The following is a 17,193-nucleotide window of genomic DNA, read 5'->3' on the forward strand; positions in this document are numbered from 1 at the left end:
AATTCTTTGAGCACGTGTAATCTGTTACACAGTCCCAAACGTAGGTTTGTAATTCTCAACTAGAGAATAAGTAGTATCGCAGCAACCAGGAGAACAAAAGGTGCTTCCTGGCAAGGGCTGTTTTTTTTAATTATCTCCTACAACACCTGGGCCAGTCCTCTGGAGAGGCTGCTCCTCCCTAACCTTATTTCATCTGTGAAACGCAGATGCCGCTAACTGTACACATTTCAAGCATCTAGCTCACGGCTGTCATTCTCTTTCCCTAACAACGTAAGTCAACAAGTTAGAAACTGCTAAGCTAGAGGGCAGATCAGAAGAGAAAAAAAGAAAATATAGCAACACCCAGAAGACAAACGCTTCACAGGGCTTTCTACAGGGTGGCTCACCAATGGCAAAGGCGGTGTCCCTGTCGATGGTGGCCGCCTCCTTGGGGTCAAACAACAAGGAGGCAACTTCATCTCTAGATAAGAGGCTGGGGTCACTCTGAGGGAGGGCGAGTCGCTGGAGCTGCTGGGCTAAGGACGTCATCTCCCACGCTGGCGGGTTTCCGAACCACGGGCTAGAAACACAGCCGCCGTGAGACGTGGCGAACCGAGTGAGGCCATCTCCCGCCCAGCCGCCAGCAGCGCAGGCCTCGCGTGCGGAATGCTTGCCGCCGCACCAGCGGTCTGGGACTCGGAACCGGTGCCCGGGACGCGCGGCCCGCAGGTGCGACTCCAGCCTCCGCGAGGTCCTCAGCCCCCAGGCCGCGCCACACCGAACCCCCGCGGGCGCCGCGCCCCTCCGTACGCCACCGGCCCACAGCCCTGCTCACCCGACGCTCCACGTCGGTCACTCCGAGCCCCAGCTCCTCACAGCAGCTCCCACATGGAGCGCCACAGCCGCTCCCCTCCGGAAACCTAGAGCACGCCAAGGGCAGCTTCCGGTCCCAGGCACTACGGCGAGAGAAAAGGTCCAAGCTTGCCGGAAATGCAAATGTAGCCCCGCCCCCTTGTAGCGAAGCCCCGCCTTCGCCGGCCGAACTTCCGACCCCGGATGCCACCCTTCGCAGGGGTAGGCCTCCTGCGACACCTCGGCGACCGAAGGTTCCGGTCCCTTGGTGCGCAGCTGTGCGCGGTACCGCTCCAAGGCGGCGTCAGTCACTCCCCTTCGTTCTGGAGAGAACCTCTCTGCAGGTGCCGCCGCGGGCCTGGCCGTCTTGTCGTGCACTCCTGGAGGCCACCACTGAGGTTTCTTTTCTTTTAAATGCACCCTGTTGAGATACAGTTTATAGCCCGGCGGTGTGGCTCAGTGGGTTGAGCGGCATCCCAGGGGCTGAGAGGCCCCGGTTGGATTCCAGGTCAGGGCACTTGCTCAGGTTTCTGGCTGGATCCCCAGTAGGGGACGTGCAGGAGGCAGCCAATCCATGTTTCTCTCTCTCCCTCTCTCCTACTGTATCTGAAGATAAATGGGAAAATATCCTCGGGTGAGGGGAAAAAAAAACAGAAAAAGGAGAGAGACAGTTTACAAATTAAACGTCAGCTTAACAGTTCGATGAGTTTTAACAAAGACTGTGCTGGTGTAACTGTCGCCCCAGCCAAGACATAGGTAGTCTCTGTGGCCCCCAGTTCCTCCTGCCCCAGTGCCCCGCATCACCACATTAAAACTAATGAGATGGTCCTGCGTGGCTGTGCCACTGTCTCCCCAGACAGGGTGCTGTGTGTCGAAAACAGCCCAAACCTCCAGTTAGTTAGTAACTTTCTTTTTCGTGTCTTGCAAAGAAGAACATGTTTTTATTTTTTTATTTATTTTTTTATCCTCACCCGAGGACATTTTCCCATTTTTTTGTTCAGGTAGAGTGGGAAGGAGAGAGAGGAACAGAGAGAGAGAGAGAAACATCGACGTGAAAGGAACACATCGAGTGGCTGCCACCCGCACGACCGACCAGGGCCGGGGACAAACTGCAACCGAGGTACGTGCCCTTAGCGGGAACCGAACCCGGGTCTCTCAGGACCGCAGGCCGACGCTCTAACCGCTCAGCCAAACCGGCCAGGGCAAGAACATGTTTTTAGTTTTTAGTTTTTGAGCATTGTTGCAAATCATATATCTGATGAGGGTCTAGTATAAGTCAAGATAAAAATGGGCAACGGGCCCTGGACGGTTTGGCTCAGCGGTTAGAGCGTTGACCTGCGGTCCGGAGAGACCTGGGTCAGTTCCCTAAAGAAGTTATACAAATGGCCAATATCCTCATGAAAAGATGCTCAACATTAGTAACTAGGGAAATACAAATAAAAACTATAATGAGATGGATGCTGCTTCAAACTGACTAGGATGATTACAGACAAATAATGAGTGTTGGTGAGGATGTGGAGAAATTAGAACCTTCACAGCCACTGTGCAAACTAACAGTCTAGCAGTTCTTCAGGAAGTTAAACATAGTTACCGTGACTCAACAATTCCACTTGTAGGTATACAACCAAGAGAAACGGAAACATATGTCCACACAGAAATGTGTACATGAATGTTCTTGGCAACATTTTCATAATAACCAAAAAGTAGAACAACACAGATACCTATAATAAACTGGTGGATAAACAAAATGTGGTCTATTCATACAATGTAATATCCAGTCTGATACCTGCTACAACACAGATGAAGCCTGAAAACATGCTAAGTAAAAGTAGGCAGACACAAAAGGACAAATCTTGTTTGATTCTAATTATCTGAGGTGCCAGGCATATAATTAATGTAGATTAGAGGTTACCAGGAGTTGGATTACAATTACCAGGGATTTAATGGTCAGAGTTTCCATTTGGGGTAATGAAAAAGTTTTGGAAATAAATAGAGGTGGTGGTTACACAACATTATGAATGAAATATAATTAATGCCAGTGAACTGTATACTTAAAAATGGTTAAAATGGTGCCTGGCTGGTGTGGCTCAGTGGCTGAGCATCGACCTGTGCACCAAGAGGTTGCCAGTTCGGATTTCTTAATTTACTTCCAAAGTAAAATTTCATGTGGCACTAAATTCCATCAAAATTGGCAAAGAAAGGGTTCAACCAAGTGCTGGGAGTGTGTTTCTTTCAAAAAAATTTTTTTGTTTTCCTTTATTGATTTTAGAGAGAGAAGAAGTGAGAGGGAGAGAGAGATAGAAACATCGATGAAAGAGAACATCAATTGACTGCTTACCTCATGTCCCCCACTGGGGATCAGGCCCACAACCTGGGCATGTGCCCAGACCAGTAATCAAACTGGCGACCGCTTGGTGCATGGATCAACGGTCAACCACTGAGCCACATTGGCCGGGTTCTTTTCCTCTATTTTAAAATAATTCTTTGGGCTGTTTCCAGATCTTAGCAATTGTAAATAGCTGTGAACATAGAGGTGCATGTATTCTTTCTGATTGGTGTTTCTGGCTTCTTAGGATATATTCCTAGAAGTGGGATCACTGGGTCAAATGGCAAATTAATTTTTATTTTTATTTATTTTTTTCTTTTAAACATTTTTATTTTATTTTGTTTTTGTTACAAATGTTTCTCCTTTTTTACCCCATTGACACCCTCCTCCCCATCCCCGCCCACGCCATCCCCAGTGTTGTAGTCCATGTCCATTGGTTATGCGTACATGCACATAAGTTCTGTGGTTTATCTCCTCCCTCCCTCCACCAACCCCTCTTCCAACGGTTGTCAGTCTGAACCCTACTTCCACGTCTCTGGGTCTACCCTATTCCTCAGACTGTTATGTTCATTATATTCCGCAAATAAGTGAGATCATGTGGTATTTGTCTTTTTCTGCTTGGCTTGTTTCGCTTAGGATAATACTTTCCAGGTTTCTCCATGTCGTCTCAAAGGATAAGAGATCTTTCTTTCTTACAGCTGCATAGTACTCCATTGTGTACATGTACCACAGCGTTTTTATCCATTCGTCTACTGATGGACACTTGGGCTGTTTCCAGATCTTAGCTATTGTAAATAGTGCTGCAATGAATATGGGGGTACATATATTCTTCCTGATTGGTGTTTCAGGCTTCTTAGGGTATATTCCTAGAAGTGGGATCACTGGGTCAAATGGAAGTTCAATTTTTAATTTTTTGAGGTAACACCATATTGTTTTCCATAGTGGCTGCACCAGTCTGCATTCCCACCAGCAGTATACTAGAGTCCCCTTTTCTCCACACCCTTGCCAACACTTGTTTGATGATTTGTTGATGGCGGCCATTCTGACAGGTGTGAGGTGATACCTCCTTGTTGTTTTAATTTGCATCTCTCTGATGATTAGTGATGTTGAGCATTTCTTCATATGTCTCTTGGCCATTTGTATGTCCTGTTTGGAGAGGTGTCTATTCAGCTCCTCTGTCCATTTTTTAATTGGGTTCTTTGTCTTCCTTTTGTTGGGTGTATGAGCACTCTATATATATTGGAAATTAACCCCTTATCTGATACATCATTGGCAATGATGCTCTCCCATACAGTGGGTTGTCTTTCCATTTTGATGGTTGTATCTTTTGCTGTGCAGAAGCTTTTGAGTTTGATGTAGTCCCATGTGTTCATTTTTTCCTTTGTTTCTGTTGCCTCAGGTGATATATCAGTGAAAATTCTGCTGCATATGATGTCTGAAATTTTGCTGCCTACATTTTCTTCTAGGAGTTTTATGGATTCACAGATTACCTTTAAGTCTTTTATCCATTTTGAGTTTATTCTTGTGTATGGTGTAAGTTGATGGCCTAGTTTCATTTTTTTGCACGTAGCTTTCTAATTTTCCCAACACCATTTATTAAAGAGGCTGTCTTTACTCCACTGTATGCTCTTGCCACCTTTGTCAAATATTAATTGAGCATAATGTCTTGGGTCCGTTTCTGGGTTCTCTGTTCTGTTCCACTGGTCTATATGCCTGTTCTTGTGCCAGTACCAGGCTGTTTTTTTGTTTGTTTGTTTGTTTGTTTTTTTATCCTCACCTGAGGATATTTTTCCATTTTTTGTACAGATAGAATGGGAGGGAGAGAGAGGAAGGGAGAGAGAGTGAGAAACATTGACGTGAAGGGACACATTGAGTGGCTGCCACCCGCACGACCAACCAGGGCCGGGGACAAACTGCAACCGAAGTACGTGCCCTTAGCGGGAACCGAACCCGGGTCTCTCTGGACCGCAGGCCGACGCTCTAACCGCTGAGCCAAACTGGCCAGGGCAAGGCTGTTTTGATTACAGTAGCCTTGTAGTATAACATGATATCCGGTATTGTGATTCCACCTACTTTGTCCTTCTTTTTCATGATTGCTGTGGCTATTCGGGGTCTTTTTTGGTTCCATATGAACTTTTGAAGTATTTGTTCTAGTTCTGTGAAATATGTCGTTGGTATTTTGATGGGAATTGCATTGAATCTATAGATTGCTTTGGGGAGTATGGACATTTTAATGATGTGAATTCTTCCAATCCATGAACAAGGTATGTGCTTCCACTTTTTTTATATCTTCCTCTGTTTCTTTTTTCAATGTTCTGTAGTTTTCTGCAAATAGGTCCTTTACTTCTTTGATTAAGTTTATTCCTAGGTATCTTAATTTTTTTGCCACAATGCTAAATGGGATTGTTTTTTAAGTTTCTCTTTCTGTGAGTTCATTATTGGTGTATAAGAATGCCTTCGATTTCTTTTTTATTATTTTTATTATTTTTATTTTTATCTTCACCCGAGGACATTTTTCCATTTTTTGTTCAGATAGAGTGGGAGGGAGAAAGAGGAAGAGAGAGAGAGAGAGAAACATCAACGTGAAAAGGCCACATCAAGTATCTGTCTCCCACACAACCCAATCATGGCCTGGGACAATGGTATGTGCCCTTAGTGGGAACCGAACCGGTGTCTCTCTGGACCGCCAGCCAACGCTCTAACTGCTGAGCCAAACGAGCCAGGGCGCTGTCGATTTCTTGATGTTAATTTTGTATCCTGCTACCTTGCTGAATTCATTTATTAAATCTAGCAGATTTTTGATGGAGTCTTTAGGGTTTTCTATGTATAATATCATGTCATCTGCGAATAATGACATTTTCACTTCCTCCTTTTCAATCTGGATCCCTTTTATTTTTTATTCATGTCTGATTGCTGTGGCTAAGGCTTCCAGTACTATGTTAAATAAAAGTGGCAAAAGTGGGCATCCCTGTTCCTGATCTTAACGGAAATGCTTTTAATTTTTACCCATTGAGTATGATGTTGGCTGTAGATTTTCCATATATGGCCTTTATTATGTCGAGATATGATCCTTCTATTCCCACATTGCTGAGTGTTTTTATTAAATAAATAAATAAATAAATAAATAAATAAATAAATAATTTTTTGGGTGTGTTCCTGATTGTTTTCCGATTATTGTCTCCTCGGTTTTGTGTTTACATGCCTGTCTCCCTATTAGACTTTTCATTCGATCCAGGACCCAAGCAAATTTACTTTTTCTGTTGTTATCTGAATTTAAAATATCAGTTATAGATCTGATGTGGCTCTGTAATTCTAATAATTCTTTTCATGGCTTTTGCTCTTTAACTTTCATTAAACCCATAATTTTAGCTGTAACTGATACATATTTCTTGACGTAAGGATAGACATGTTTCCCATGCAGGTTGTGTGTGTGTGTGTGTGTGTGTGTGTGTGGTATGTTTTTTTGTGTTGTTAATCCTCACCCAAGGATATTTTTTCCATTGATTTTTTTTTAGAGAGAGTGGAAGGGAAGGAGGCAAAGAGAGAAACATCTTGTTTGCCTCCCGCATGTCAGGGCCTGCCTGGGATCAACCTGCAACCCAGGTATATGCCTTTGACTAGGATCGAACCCAAGACCCTTTGTGGGCAGGCCTACGTTCTAATCACTGAAACACACTGGCCAGGGCCCAGGAGATGTTTTAACCACATGTTCTTTCACTGATGGGGACTTCAAACGGCAGAATGATGAATTCCACTCTTCATGTCAATCACTGTTCATGGCAAGGATTCTACTAAAAAAAAAAAACCAGAATGTGTAAGAATGATTTTAATGAATATGTTGTTCTTTAAAAGATATTCTTCTCTCACCCCACCCCTTTTAATCCAGAGTACAGATGCTCAGATGGATTCCATGTGTGCTTTATGCCAGGCTGGGCATGTGGTGGTGAACACAATAGCTGAGGTCTCTGCTCCTGTGGCCCTTTCGTCCCACCAGGTCATGTGATGGGTGCTGTGGTGACAGTAACACAGATCCACATGATGGGGGTGACGGAGGGAGGGCATCCCTTGTTTGAGTGGTCGGAGGACTCTCCGAGGAGGGAGCATTCAAGATGAGACCTGAATGAGAAGTCTTGAAGAAATGGAGGTCATCCCAGACAGGACTCTACTGCAGTCATCACAGGCTCCTTTCTGCCCATCAAATGTACCAGGCTTGTAGTTCCTTCACAGTACTTACCGTGACCTGAAATGATCTGATCTGTTGACCTGTATGTCTTGTATCCCCTCACTAGACTACTGTCTGCACGTAGGCTGGCTTGAAGCCTGTTCGAGATTTCTAGAAACAGGTATGAGCACAGTTGGAAACTCACCTATTGTCAGTCTAAATATTTAAAACTTATAAATCAACCTAATACACTGTTAACTAGGAAATGTTATAACCTCCAACTTTGACACATAAAAATTTATGATGACAAAAATGTTTTTATGTGGATGAAAGACAGCAAAATGTGAAAGGTGACAGCACTTAATTATCACTATACCTGTCTGGGTAAAATGTTGATTGGCTGATGATTTTGGATGAGCAATAAAGACAGAGAGAGCTAATATATTTCTTATATATTTAGCTCATAAAAATTTGCCTTCATTTCAGGAAAAACATCAATTATGTTGTTTAATCCGGATTTTCACAAATATTGTTCTATTGACAAAAATTATCATCAGATTATAAAATTTAATTATATACAAAATTTGAACATATTCTCATAAAAATAGAAATTAAGTAAAAATTTAATACATATTTATTTTCACTTGTTTTCAAAAGACATCTAAGAATGCAAAATACAGATTAGTGATAAAATTTAAATAAAATTAAAATGAGTAAAATTTTTTTGTAAATATTCTTTTTTTTTTTTTATCCTCACCCGAGGACATTTTTCCATTTTCTGTTCAGGTAGAGTGGGAGGAAGAGAGAGGAACAGAGAGAGAGAGAAATATCGATGTGAAAGGAACACATTGAGTGGCTGCCACCCGCACCACCGACCAGGGCTGGGGACAAACTGCAACCGAGGTACGTGCCCTTAGCGGGAACTGAACCCCGGTCTCTCTGGACCGCAGGCCGACACTCTAACCACTGAGCCAAACCGGCCAGGGCAATATTACCTTCTTAAATATTTTCATAAAAAGAAGTTATTCACAAGTTTCCCATTCAGTGACCAACTAGTTGCCCATGTAAAGAATCAGTATTGCTCTTCATTCATGTTAAATTTGTATTTACCTGTTTATAAGTGAGTCATATGAATTATTTAATATTGTTAAATGATGCTCAGCAACCACATCCAGTTGTTGAGAATACCACACTAACTCATGAGTACATCTAGAACCATAAATTGGAAAACAAATGAAACAAGAAATGGCATGTTTGAAACTACTCAGAAATTATACTTCGTTATGCAAAACAATCATGTTCGAGGTCTGGAGGAAGAAGGAGTCGACCTCGTGGATCTGTCCTCTCCTCTCCTGAGGCACTTCCGCCTTCGAGTCCTCCCTGCACACTGCAGCAGGGCCCAGGGCAGCGCACCCACAAGCCCTCAGCGCATTGGAACGGGGTTGCACAGGAGTGGTGGTGAAGACCTGGCTTCCTCAGGTTCACTGCTGAACCCCACTGCAAAGTACAGGGCCTGGATGTGGTTGGCAATAAGTATTAATTGGCTGAACAGATGCATGTAAGTTGCACAAGCTGCATCTATATCCCTTTCCTATTCAAGAAATGTGTAGCAGAATGAAACTGAGCGTAGCATTGTCGCAGAAACTGAGTTACTCTAACCATAAGAAAAATTAATTACTCAGAAACTTCAGAATTTTATTATTAGTAGATTATTTGTATCATATATGACAACCGATGGCATACCATCTACTTAAAATATATTCATGAGAAACGAAATAAGATGCATGTAATTAGCAAAGTGAATTCAATATGAAATCTACATTTTAGTCAAGTACCAGCAAATGCATGACCAGTTCAATGACTGAGAAATTAAGTAACTGTTTCTCCATATTATGTCCCTAAGTCACTTACATTATTATGAATGTGATCATTCTTGGTCTTATCACCAAAACTTACAACCTTCTTTCTGGTCATTTTGAATAACTGGTAGGGAGTTGGGAGTTGGAAACAAAAGATTTGGAAATCCACCATAGCGAGTGTCTGCTATACCTCTGGGAGCCAACAGATGGCAACCAAGCATTTCCTGATGCTGGTGCACCCAGCAGTATCCCGGAGACCTTACGTGGAGTTTTCAAACTTTTAAAATTTGAAAACTGTACAATTATGTAAAAATTTAATCATTAAGTATTCCATATATTATAAAATGCAATAAAATAATGCTTTTAAGTGTTATTTAGAGAACCAAAGACTTTAAAATGTTCAGATTTTCTTAGCTAATGAGACTCATTCAAAGTCATCTGTTTAATAAATACACTAAATTGTAGGTGTGAATAGCCTGAATCCCATCCACCTCATTCTAAGTAAATTTTCATTAAATATTTGCCATTGGGAGAATTTTGTGTTGATTAAGGTAATGGTGAAGTAGAGAACTGGGAAAACTGCAAGATGAAATTAATAGAAATATAATGGCAAAGAAAGATCTGAAAATCCAGGAAAGTTTGCTGGGGGATGGGCAGGACTTGGCTCTATGTGAGCAGGATTTGAAGGACTTGGGGTAGAAAGAAGGATAAATTGAAGAGCAGAGCAGCTCTTGTGTGTGATACTAGGTAGATAAGAAGTAGATGGGAAAATAAACGTTTTTGCTTTGTATGACATTTGGATTTTCCCTTTCATATTCTTAAAAGACTTGTATGAAGCCCCGGCCAGTGTTTCTCAATGGTTAGAACATCAGCCCGCACACTGAAGGGTCGTGGGTTAGATTTCCAATCAAGGGCACATGCCTGGGTTGCAGGTTTGATCTTGTGGTGCAGGACACAACCAATCAATGTGTCTGTGTCTCTTATCAATGTTTCTCTCTCTCACCCTCCCTTCTTCCCTCCCACTGTCTCTAAAAATCAATGGAAAAAATATCCTCAGGTGAGGATTAATAAACAAACAAAAAAAATATATGAAGATTTCGATTTACTTTAAGTTCCATTTGGGAGCCAGACTAATATTTCTTGTATAACTAACTCTATGCTTTCAAGACCCAGTAGGCCAGTCTAGTTTTGTGTGGGTTATTAAAGTACTATAAACAAAAGAGACAAAAATACCATTATTTCCTAGTGACATGATTATATACCTAGAAAAGCCAAAGATTCCTTTCTGAAAACAACTGCATATAGTGTAATACAAGAAACAAGATACACATACATTCATGTGGCATCAATAACATTTTATTAGTAATTGTGGGAAAACAGACAAGATAAAGGCCAATTTCCACTAACAAAACACACACAAAGTACTTGAGAGAAAACTTAAATTTATAAGATCTTTATGGAGAAACTATAAAACCTTAAGGAAAATTAAAACGAAAGATTTGAATGAGTAGAAAAGATGGATAGATATATATGCTCTTGGATAGAAAGAAAAATTTATAAAATATCTGTGCCATCCCCTGGTTGATTTACATATTTAATTCAGTCTTAAGAAAAATCCCAGAATGGTGTTTTTAATTTGTGAAAATGTTTCTTAAATAGGTATAAAAGAACAAGTATAACAATACATTTAAAAATTCTCAGAGGGACATAATGGCAAATAATATAATAGGGGAGATTAGCATGATTAGATATTAAAAATAAATGACAAAGCAGCTATAGATAAAAGAGTATAGCTCTAGGCAAAAATAGCCCCAATTCCAAAGAGCTAATCCAGAAACAGACCCCAATATATGTGAGTATTTAATATAACACAAGGTAAACATAGAAAACAATCAGGGAAGAAAGTACTTGCTAATCAATTTTGGGTAATTTGGATGAGTAAAAAAAAAAAAAAATCAAACTGGATATTCACCTTAATTCATACTCAAGAATGGGTTCCAGAACACATACAGAAATTACAGTTCCCACCAGAATGGAGTAACAGAGGCCATATTTACACTGCCACTGGAAACAATCAAGACATGGACAAAATGTGTAAAACAACAGTTTTCATACATCAGGCCATTAAGTCCCCAGTGATCCCAGAGAGACATGGAGTCGTTGCAGCCTGGGACAGTCTCCTGGCCACAGCCTGGGGAAGGAAACCGGGCAGGGCACAGTGAACGCTCTGAGTTGAATAAGTGGAGCTGAAAGCTCAGAGACACCGCGCGGAGAGCTGCAGGACAGGGAAGAGGAGAGGCATCTGGGATCTGCAGAGGGTCCCCCTGGGGTACCCGCCAGGCTTGCATGTGAGAGAACCCTGCAGCTGAAGAAAGCCCTCTGTAATGATAGCGGAACCACCCCTGCGGGCGCGCAGGCCTGTTCTCCCCGTCCGGCGCAAGGGTCTCAGAAGGGGGACGAAGCGGCGCTGGCCAAGCCCGGCTCCAGTCCCTGCCGTGTCTCAACAGCAGGATATGGAAGAGAAAACTTTCCAACTGATCTGTCCACACTCCAGAGCAAAATGCAGCCGCGTCTGGAGGAACACAGACACGTTCAGCACCCACAGGGCGAAGCGCGCGAAGCCCGCGATGCCCGCGGCCAGGGAAAGCACGTGTGCAAAGCCGGGCGAAAACAGCGCAGGAGGGGAAATGTCAGTTGAAACGGAATCAGAACTAACCGAGTTCAGAATCAGCAGACGGGGACAATAGACAATTACTATAAGTGCATTCCATATATTCGAAGGTTAACAGAGACAAGGACTTTTTTTAAAGACACATTGAACTACTAAAGAGGAAAACTACAGTGTGTGAGATGAAAAATAAACTGCATGGGATTGATGTCTATGCAGATCCACAGAGTAAAAGGCCAGAAAACTGGAAGGCACAGCCACAGAAACTGTCCAGAGAAAAGAGGATTTTTAAAATGAACAGAGCAGCCCTGGCTGGTTTAACTCAGCGGTTAGAGCGTCTGCCTGTAGGCCGAAAAGTCGGGTTTGATTCCTGGTCAGGGGTTGCAGGTTCAATCCCCGGCTCGGTCAGGGTTGTGCAGGAAGTAGCCAGTTAATGTCTTCCTCTCACACTGATGTTTTTCTCTTTCGCTCTCTCTCCCCCTCACTCTCTTACACTCTGTCTAAAAATCAATGGAAAAATATCCTCAGATGAGGATTAACCAAAAGTAAAAATTAAATAAAAATGAAGAAAACATCATTAAGCCATGGAACAATGTCTCATGAACTAATGTGTTTGTAATTGGAGTTCCCAAAGGAAGGGCCAGACAGAAAAATATTGGAAGAAAAACAGTGAATCGATAGATCAAGGAAACTCAATGAACACACATAAGGAACAGGAGGAAAAGTACATCAAGTTTCATCATAATCAAAATGCAAAAAAGTATACAAGAACTTAAATAGTAGGAAAAACAGAAAATGATAGAATTGCGTTTTTATCAATTTGGGGGATGATGTAAGAGAGGACTTCCTAGAAGTTTCAGAAATAAATTATTGAGGAAAAGATCAGCAACTCTAACTACATATAAACCATAAATTCAAATATCTTCTGCCTTTTAAAGTCATGTATAAACAAACTCACAAGACAACAGTGAGCCCTGGCTGGTTTGGCTCACTAGTTAGAGCATTGGCCAGTGGACCAGTGAGTCTTGGGTTCGATTCCAATCAAGGGCACGTGCCTCAGTTGTGGTTCATCTTGGCCCTGGTCGGGGTTGGGTGGGAGGCAACCAGTAGATGTGGCTGTATCACGTCGATGTTTCTTTCTGTCTCTCTCTCTCTCCTTCCCTCCCACTCTATCTAATGATAAATGGAAAAATATCCTTGGGTGAAGAATAAAAACAAAACACAGTGAAAAATGATAAATATAGAACATAAAAGGATAATATATGTATATATGTATGCAAATAATACATCTCATAATAATGAGAAAAACACTAAGATTTCAGTAGATAAATAGCCAAAAATAAATAAATAAATAACCAAATGATTTACACACACAAAATCCAACTATTACATTTACAGGAAAATGTTCAACTCTATTACAAAGCAAACAAATGTAGATTAGAATAATGCACCTTATACCTACTAAGTTAGCAAATTTTTAAAAAGTAATATTGGAAAAAGATTTTGTTTTAATCCTCACCACAAGACACTTTTTTTTTTCATTTATCTTCAGATAGAATGGGAGGGAGAGAAGGAGGAAGTGAGAGAGAGAGAAATATCGATGTGAGAGAGACACATCACTGGTTGACACCCACATGACCCCAACTGGGGCAGGGACAAACTGCAACTGAGGTACGTGCCCTTAGTGGGAACTGAACCGGGGACTCTTTGGTCCGTGGGCGGAAGCTCTAACCACTGAGAAAACCGACCAGGGCTGGAAAAAGATTTTAATTCACATTTTCATGCATTACCAATGATACTATAAACTCACCCTTCCAGAACCAATTTGGAAATATGCATCAGGAACTCAAAATATGTTCCTACCCAATAACAGTCATTCCATTCTGAAAGTCTCTACCACTCCAACATTCCACAGCCATAAGCAAGCTATGATCACTTTATTGTGTGGAATGGTGGACTTTTAACACAGTTATATATAATTAAATATAACTATAATTAATATGAGTACATATTTTCAAATATAAACTTTTAAAAACTGTAGTTTGATAGTTTTAAACAAAAATAACCAAAGCTCTTTTTCTAATTTATCTATGCATACCAAACATGTTTACATGTTGCCATTTTCCAGTTTAAATCAGTCTCTGATATTTAAACTTTAATATAGTTAACATTTTTCTCCAAAAATAACTCCATATAGCTTATTAAAGACAATGTATCAATGACGATTTAAATACCAATGCACATGTGGGTTATGCTATTTTAAAGGCTTTTCTTTATCCTGGTGCAGAGAGCATCCTTTGAAAAAGACATTTAGTTCTGGGAATCAGGTTTCTATAACAGAAGGAAAAGTAGAATGAATTCACTCTGCAATTTACTTATAAAGACATTGTGAAATTCCTCATGGTGTATCTCAGAGGACAAAAGTCCTTATACTGGTAAGAATTTTAAGCTACAAGTAGAATTGCAGACATTAAAAAATGGAATTCTTTGATTAAAGGGTGATATATTTATATATAAGGCTGTTGTTATTTTGGACTATCAGAAAGGGAAAGGGGGAATCCATTCCATTAAAAGCTCCAACATTAGTCAGATCCAAATTATTTGAACATTTTGAAGTTAGAAGAATGATGGTTTGCTTTTAAAGAATTAATTGGTTAATTGGGTGGACATTAGCAAAATGAGTCTTATTGTACTTCACACACATTGTTAGTCTTGTGTTTTCATTGAATGTGCTCTCAAACACTGCACGAGATTCAGAATTTTTAGGGAGCCATGGAATATTATACAAGAAGTGTGCCCAACACTATAAATATCACAGAATGAAATCTCTCATACCGCCTTCTTCTAATAATAAGGAATTTGGGATCACGGTGCCCCAATCACGATTTGTTAGTAGTTTGCATACTTTCTAAATATAGCTTATTTGACAATGCTTTGTTGGAACTTATGCCAAGATCACCAATAAAATGAGTTTCCAAGTAATATCAGATTCAATTCCAATCAATTCAATGCACATTAACTACGTCTCCACAGTATGCCTTGCACTTTGATAATGATGGGAATGTGACGGACCTACAGGGCCTGTATTTAGCCAGAAAGCAGCCTGAGCAGGGTCTGGTAGAAGGCAGCCATTTAAAATCACCTCTGGCCCTGGCCGGTTTGGTTCAGCAGTTAGAGCATCAGCCCACAGTCCAGAGAGACCCGGGTTTGGTTCCTGCTGAGGGCACGTGACTCAGTTGTAGTTTGTCCCCGCCCCCGGTTGGGGTCATGTGGGTGGCAACCAGTGATGTGTCTCTCTCACATCAATATTTCTCTCTCTCTCTCCCTCCCTCTCTCTCTCCCACTCTATCTGTAGATGAATACAAAAATGTCCTCAGGTGAGGATAAAAAAATAATAATAAAAATAAATAAAATCACCTCTGCTGATAGGCTAACTGGGCAGATACCAGAGGGCACAAGGGGTCATCTTCTCCTGGAGAGTTCATCTTCCCAGAGAAGGTAACATTTGAGCTGTGTCTTGAAAGATTGATTAGAAACTAACGAGGGTATGACATGCAGGGGACAAGTCACTCGGGGCAGTGAGAAGGCACGGAGACAGGAGCAGAGTGTTCGGGGACTGCAGGTGATGGACTGGAATGTGGGCTGGGCTAGAAGGGACAGCAGAAAAGAGGTGGAGCTGGAGATCGAGGTCAGGCCAAGTCACATCTTCTGTAAAGTGGTGGTGACTCTGGCCAAAGTGGAGGTCAAGTCACAGGGGCAAGGCTGGCAGCAGAGATCAGGAGGAGATGACACTGAGGTTATATTAACATTTTAATAAATTTCCCTACAAATGCCATTTAGAAATCATTTTCTCCATTCCTATAGTATAATTGATTGAAAATTTAAAAGCTAAAAGCTTTTAAACTGTATACAGATTTTATTAAATAAAAAGAGCTACCAGAGCCCTGGCCGGTTTGGCTCAGCGGTTAGAGCGTCGGCCTGCGGTCTAGAGAGACCCGGGTTCGGTTCCCGTTGGGGGCACGTACCTCGGTTGCAGTTTGTCCCCGGCCCTGGTTGGTCGTGCGGGTGGCATCCACTCGATGTGTCCCTTTCACGTCGATGTTTCACTCTCTCTCTTCTTCTCTCTCCCTCCCACTCTATCTGTACAAAAAAAAAAGAGCTACCAGAGCCCGGTCAGTGTGGCTCAATGGATTGAGCGTCATCCCACGGACTGAGAGGTCCCAGTTTGATTCTCAATCAGGGCACATGCCAAGGTTGCAGGCTCAATCCCCAGTAGGGGGCGTGCAGGAGGCAGCCGATCGATGTTTCTATCCCCCACCCCGCTTCTCCCTTTAAAAAAATCAATAAAAACTTTTTTTAAAAAATAGCTACCAGAAAGAAAGGCACCAAACAAAAACTAATGGAATAAGGAGTTAACATGGGGGAAGCTCACCAGAGCCTAAAACCTAGGAGGTGGCTTCCAAATAGTACTGAAAAGACACTGTAACTCTTCATGGAACACTGAGTGCTGAAGCCAGAAGGGCACATCAATCAAACAAACCACCCTGGTAGATTTTCCATTGCTGTCATAATCTTTTCCCCCCTAGAGCTTACTGAAAGTGTTTTTTTAGTATTAGCATACTATCTGCATATCCAAAATTTAGACAGAAAGAAGATATTAAATGAGGTCGTTTCATCTGTAGAACTATTATCAATAGTTACAGAGTCCCTATCAAATGCTAGATTTTAAATACGAAGCTTTTGTCCTTGCTTTAATCATGTAGTATCGAAGGATCATGTACTTTAAGCAATTTTGTTCTTTTGTTGTTATTTTTTGGTACTATGCTTTCTCCCTTTTAGTTAAAATTGCTGAAAATAGCAACATTTGTCTTTCTTCACCCCAGACGAAATTGACAGGTCCATATCTCTAACTGGATGTCCTACCTCCTCTGGACTGCTCCCCAGAAACTCAGGGACTATATGCATTACATTTTTCCAGAGGGGTGAGGAAGGACCCAGAAAGTTAACATGATGCCAGACATTTATGTCTTTAGATAAAGCAGTTATGTTCCACATAATTTTAGAACCCAAAGTGTCCGTGGAGATCATGCAATCCAGCTCTTCATTTTATAGATTAAGAAAGTTTCGCCCTGGCCGGTTTGGCTCAGCGGTTAGAGTGTCGGCCTGTGATCCAGAGAGACCCAGGTTCGGTTCCCGCTAAGGGCACGTACCTCGGTTGCAGTTTGTCCCCGGCCCTGGTTTGGGGTCATGTGGGTGGCAACCACTCAATGTGTCCCTTTCATGTCAATGTTTCTCTCTTTCTCTCTCCCTCCCACACTGTCCGAACAAAAAATGGAAAAATGTCTTC

At 41.7% G+C, this 17,193-nt stretch overlaps 1 protein-coding gene across 1 annotated transcript in view; it reads right to left on the minus strand.

Moving 5' to 3' along the window:
- HEATR1 (HEAT repeat containing 1) overlaps positions 1 to 899 on the minus strand; it is a 48,843-nt gene extending 47,944 nt beyond the window's left edge. Inside the window, exons 1-2 of the mRNA XM_036277668.1 lie at positions 815 to 899; positions 387 to 559 (exon numbers count right to left, since the gene is read on the minus strand). Coding sequence (XP_036133561.1) covers positions 387 to 528 — 142 coding nt within the window. The 5' untranslated portion in view covers positions 529 to 559; positions 815 to 899. The remainder of the gene's footprint in view (positions 1 to 386; positions 560 to 814) is intronic.
- Positions 900 to 17,193: the final 16,294 nt, after the last annotated feature.

Source organism: Molossus molossus, unplaced genomic scaffold (assembly GCF_014108415.1).
Source record: "Molossus molossus isolate mMolMol1 unplaced genomic scaffold, mMolMol1.p scaffold_m16_p_23, whole genome shotgun sequence".
NCBI lineage: Eukaryota > Metazoa > Chordata > Mammalia > Chiroptera > Molossidae > Molossus > Molossus molossus.